Source organism: Aplysia californica, unplaced genomic scaffold (assembly GCF_000002075.1).
Source record: "Aplysia californica isolate F4 #8 unplaced genomic scaffold, AplCal3.0 scaffold00116, whole genome shotgun sequence".
NCBI lineage: Eukaryota > Metazoa > Mollusca > Gastropoda > Aplysiida > Aplysiidae > Aplysia > Aplysia californica.
Genome location: NW_004797386.1, coordinates 573,538 through 578,917, shown reverse-complemented (window position 1 = coordinate 578,917; position 5,380 = coordinate 573,538). Strand labels below are relative to the sequence as shown.

General features: G+C 36.9%; 1 protein-coding gene across 1 annotated transcript in view; it reads right to left on the bottom strand.

Annotated features, from left to right (window-relative positions):
- LOC101847576 (voltage-dependent calcium channel subunit alpha-2/delta-3) overlaps nt 1–5,380 on the bottom strand; it is a gene marked incomplete in the record, with an annotated part of 27,754 nt that overhangs the window by 4,041 nt on the left and 18,333 nt on the right. The window contains 5 exon segments of the mRNA XM_013081103.2: nt 109–195; nt 2,798–2,921; nt 3,725–3,822; nt 4,669–4,717; nt 4,995–5,071. Of these exon segments, the coding sequence (XP_012936557.2) occupies nt 109–195; nt 2,798–2,921; nt 3,725–3,822; nt 4,669–4,717; nt 4,995–5,071 (435 nt within the window).

The following is a 5,380-nucleotide window of genomic DNA, read 5'->3' as shown; positions in this document are numbered from 1 at the left end:
AAATTATTTTTAAAAATTGCTGAACGTGAAGAAATATATCTTTTTCTATAATTTCATAATGGTTGACGAGCGCCTGATTTCACCACGATGCCTTACATAATGTTATACCTCATGTGGGTTCTGTAAAAGCACATCATTTTCTTGAATGATTCCTTCTTTGAAATGGCATTGCTGTAGCATTTGCGGTAGTCGGTGCTGTGGAAAGATGGAAAGTAAAGTAAATTTGTCCCCGCATCCTATCCGGACATTGGGGATTGCCTTGTTAGTGACACAACTTCCTGGGCCTTCGGTATATTGTGGTAGGGTGGCCAGTTCCTTTCCACGCCGCCTTTACTTCCCCAACTCGAAGTGAGGTACCCATTACTGCTGGGTGGGCCGGAGGGGGCGAAAAAAAATCCGTGTCCGAAACGAGGCTCAAACCGAAACTTTCTGCTTCGGAGACGAGCTCACTAACCGCTTCGCTACCGCGTGTAAATCCCTTTAAAACAGACGCCAATGTTTCAAAATACCCGTAAGCAATATTATTTCACTGGCAGTCAAAATATACGCTGATAATATCACAAAAGAATGGTTTTTAGTACCTCACGTGTATTCTGTAATAGCACATCGTGACCTCCGTGCTTTCTTGCCGTATCTTCATTTTCTTTGTAACAATGAAAATGTGACATCTTCTTATTAACTGTTTTCACTGTTATTAAAAATGGAGATACGACAAGAAAGCTCTGGGGTCGCGACATCCTTTTCTCAAACGCTTCCATCTTGGAAAAGGCCGTGTAGTCTCACGTGTGGTAGTTGGTACCGTGGGAGGGAAACGTGTCGTGACAGCCATCACGGGAAGCAGATGATAATGAGCATGGTCTTATCTTTAATTTGCTGTTCTTACACAGTTACTCCCCCTCCCCTTCCTCTTCCTTCCCACAAGTCAAAGGAAGCAGATGATGACGAGAAGGGGTCTTTTACTGTTTTTACAATTACTCCCCCTCCCTCTCCTCCTTCCCTCCTCGTCGTCATGATCATAATCATAGTATCATCTGTATAGCCATTATCACCACCACCACCATCATTATAATCATCATCATCTCCACCACCACCACCACCACCACCACCACCATCATCATCATCATCATCATCATCATCATCATCATCATCATCATCATCACTGATGTTGAAATTACGATAACGACCCCTCCCCCCCCCCACCAACAAAATCGTTTGTGGATACTTGACTCTTTTCAAAGTTTTTGACATCATAAAACATGTTCAAGCTGGAACAGGACACCTGTTACGTATGTAACCTGGCCAGCCAGCATCGAGAGCCTACAACGCCAAGCACTCAGGCTATAAAGGAAGAGGAAGGCCACACAAAAGGTGGATCGAGGGTGTCAAAGAAACCCTGTGAAAAACTTAATATCACAACTGAAAGAGCTGTGGATCTGGCCTATCATGGAAAACTGCATCTCCCCTCGACGCTTAACGGCGACAGAGGATGAACAAATTAAAAGTAAGTAAGTAAAACATGTTCGACGTTTCGCAAGTAGGAGCTTGTTCGTGAACGTGATATAAACAATAATATCACTATTGAAACAAAATAGGTACACTTATTGCTTAATGCACAATGGTGCATGGTAATTGGTGGCTTTTAAGGACAGGTGGGCTAACCCAGATTTTGGGGGTTTCTAGAAATCTTGACCTACACCAAAAGTGGGCATTGCCCTCTATAGGAGAAGTTTGGTTTCATTGGTGTGTATATTTGTTTGGTTATAGAGAAAACTCTCCTTGTCTTTTAAAGAAACTGAACAAGGGGAAAAAACTTTACCTCCGATTTTCTCAAAACAGTGTTTTTCGGGGTAGCCCCTTTGTGCTTAAAAGCGACCAATTAGTGACAATAATATTATGGTCATCACCATGTCATCATCATACCTGAACGATAGAAAAAGAACAAACTTATCAAGACCAGGATCTAGTTTAGACGTTTATATGTTGTTTCTTTTCTTGGGTAGTTCAACGTTTCCAGTATTCAAGCTTTATCAGAAACATTATTAAAAAGAAAAAAAATATATTAAGAGCACTTAATTATTATAACGATGGTTCCTTTCATGTTTAACATGAAATACTATTGTTGTTGAGTAAGAAAAAAGAATGTTGTGTTGTTATCATCGTTATTGTTATCATTGTTTCATTATTATCAGAAAGCGCAGCAGTAGCAGCAGGAGTAGTAGTAGTAGTAGTAGTAGTAGTAGTAGTAGTAGTAGTAGTAGTAGTAGTAAATTAACATTGTTATTGCTATAATTATTACCGTAATTGTGGTGTATAGCATTACTGTTTGTTCTTTCTTCATCATCATCAATATTATCATCACCATCGTCGTTACATTTTCATTATAATTATAATTATTATTATTATCATTATCATTATTATTATGATTATGATTATTTTTATCATTGTTATTATGATTAAGATTAGGATTATGATAATTATGATTGTTATTATTATTATTATTATTATTATGATTATGATTATGATTATGATTATGATTATTATGATTGTTATGATTCTTCTTCTTATTTATATTATTATTCTTCTTATTATTTTTATCATTATTATTGCTATTATTAATATTATTATTTTTATTATTATTATAAATATTATTACAATCATCATCAATATCATTACAGTTGTTTTTGTTGTTGTTATTATTATAATTGTTACTATTATTATTATTATCATTATTATTATTATTATTATCATCAATATTATTATAGTTACTGTCATATCCATACCACACAGAGCTACTTACACATATTTAGGCTCCCCGGGATCCAACAGACCATTGACCACGCCGTTCCAAACATTGACGTAATCCAACGTCCACTCAAAGTCTTTCAAGGTGCGATTGACAAAGTCATAGTTATCGTTGTTACCTGGAAGAAACGTTTGACAGAGAGTCGGGACAATTACGTGAGAGGAAAAGGTAAGTTTTCTCACTCTCCTCTCTGTCTCTCTCTCTCTGTCTCTCTCTCTCTGTCTCTGTCTCTCTCTCTCTCTCTCTCTCTCTCAGTCTCTCTCTCTCTCTTCCTCTCTATTTCTCTCACTTTCTCTCTCTCTCTCTCTCTCTCTCTCTCTCTCTCTCTCTCTCTCTCTCTCTCTCTCTCAGGGGGGGAGGGGGGGCGTGGATGGGGGTGGGGTTGGGATGTGGGGGTAGAAGGAATCAAATGTGTCACGGCGTGGTGGAATCAGGCGCTCGTCAAGTTTGGAGCATTTATTATGGGGTTATTGGTATAATCTTAAAGCCTGTTCATTATCCATCTATGTTGAATAAAAGTTGAAATATTTGCGATTGAAGGAGATCAGGTTCGCCTGGTTTCAGACGTGAAATTAACGAGGAAATGGCCGCCAAAGTTTGGTGACGACATCCATAGCCTAAGAGTCCTTGGAAACTGAAAATATACATATTTTTGTGTCTTTAATCGATGTTTTTTCAGTAAAACACACATAAATGTGAGATTTTAAAAGGACATAAAAGGCGTTGAGGCAAACAAAAAAAAAAAAGAAAATTGTAAAAACAATTGCTCATTGGCCGAAAAAATGCCGATTTCTTTGATTTCATTATTTTGACGAGTGCCTGATTTCACCACGATGTCCTCACAAATCACTATGTTGAAACAAACAGCCAAAAATGAAACAAGAACAAAAACAAAACAGCAATATTGGGTTGAATACTCACTACACATTTTGTAAAGCGTTCCCTGTTCCACATACTGGGTGAACTTCAGAATGTTCAGCTGTGAGTAGGTTTTGCTCGTTTTTCCATAGCAGTAGACCCTGAGAAGTACAAGAAAAGTATGATTAATAAAGCAAACAAATTATGAACACTCTGTTTGAAAACCAGATATTCCACATTTCGTGAAAGTGGAGAACATGAAAAATCAAAGTTTGAAATTCTACATCTCAGGGTGAGTATTGCATTTTTTTGCCTTTCATAGCACAAGACATAGGTCTGTTTTCAGTGGGTCCGTTTGTTATGAAAAAAATATTTGGTTTTTTTTTTTTCGAATTTCAAATAGTTTAATTAAAAAAAACAACAACATTCAGAACAATTTAACTTAAAATAATAAGACACATGTTTTTAGTGATGTAAAGTTCTATAATATATTAAGCCAGATGAGTCAGAGTTGCTCAAGCTGATTGCATTTCCCACTGTCCCATATTCGTTGCATTACTTTATTCATTAAAAAATACTTTTAATGGTATTTGTAAGAATGACCTTTAATTAGTCGTTTTTAAGCATAAGGTGGCTATCCCGAAAAATGCTGTTTTGAAAAAATCGAAGTTAATTTTTTTGCCTCTTGTTCAGTTTAAAAAAAAGACAAGGACAGTTTTCTCTATAACCAAACAAATATACACACCAATGAAACCAAACTACTCCTATAACTAGGGCAATGCCCACTTTTGGTGTTGGTCAAGATTTTTGGAAACCCCCGAAATCTGGGTAAGCCCTCTTGTCCTTAAAAGTTAGCAATTTTCTCAACCTTCCAAACTTATATAACTTCGATATTTCCCCAGCTGATTGTGTTCCATTCCTCAAATTACAAGGACAGTCTCTGCAACAACAAAAATAATTTACTGAAATATCAATAGTATAGATCTAGTATAAATGAAGCTTCAAACCATTTCGAGATGTCGGTGCCGACTTCAACGTCTCGTCCCATTTCAAGAACTGCAAAAAAACGACATAAAGAAAATGAATGTTAGCACAAACACTCGAATTTGCTTGGTAGAATCTAGACATGTTATACATACTGACTTGGTAGATAGATAACTTGGTAGAAAGATAACTGTGATTAAATTGATTTGACAGATAGATAACTTTAGTTAAAATGACTTGGTATGGATAGATAACTGTGGTTAAATGACTTTATAGATAAACAACTGAGGGTAAACTGACTTTAGCGAGTGTGGAAAGGAGCTGAGGAAATGTTAGTTTGTGTACATACTTTGTTTTAGCGTGGGCACTCCGGAGTCCACTTTCACCTCCAGTAGTCCGTATTTATCCGGGACCACAAATACGAGCCTGTGTGTGGCAAATGGTGGCCATGAGCGATTGTTCATAAATTGCGATTATTTGAAAGAAATGAATAAAAAAAAAAAGAGTAATTGTATAGGTCTAAATAATGCCCTTTGCAACACCGTAAGCCCCCGTGCACATTAGCAAAATTACCACTCGCGTATCTAACCTTGCTTTATCTTCAACTTCCTGCTTTCTTACCTGAAATATTACAGCTTGCGTTCGTGTGAGAAATATCTACCTAAAGCCAAAAACTTAAAAATAATTTCGAAGCAGTTATTGGATAACCATCTGAGAGCACCTTACCCCTCCCCC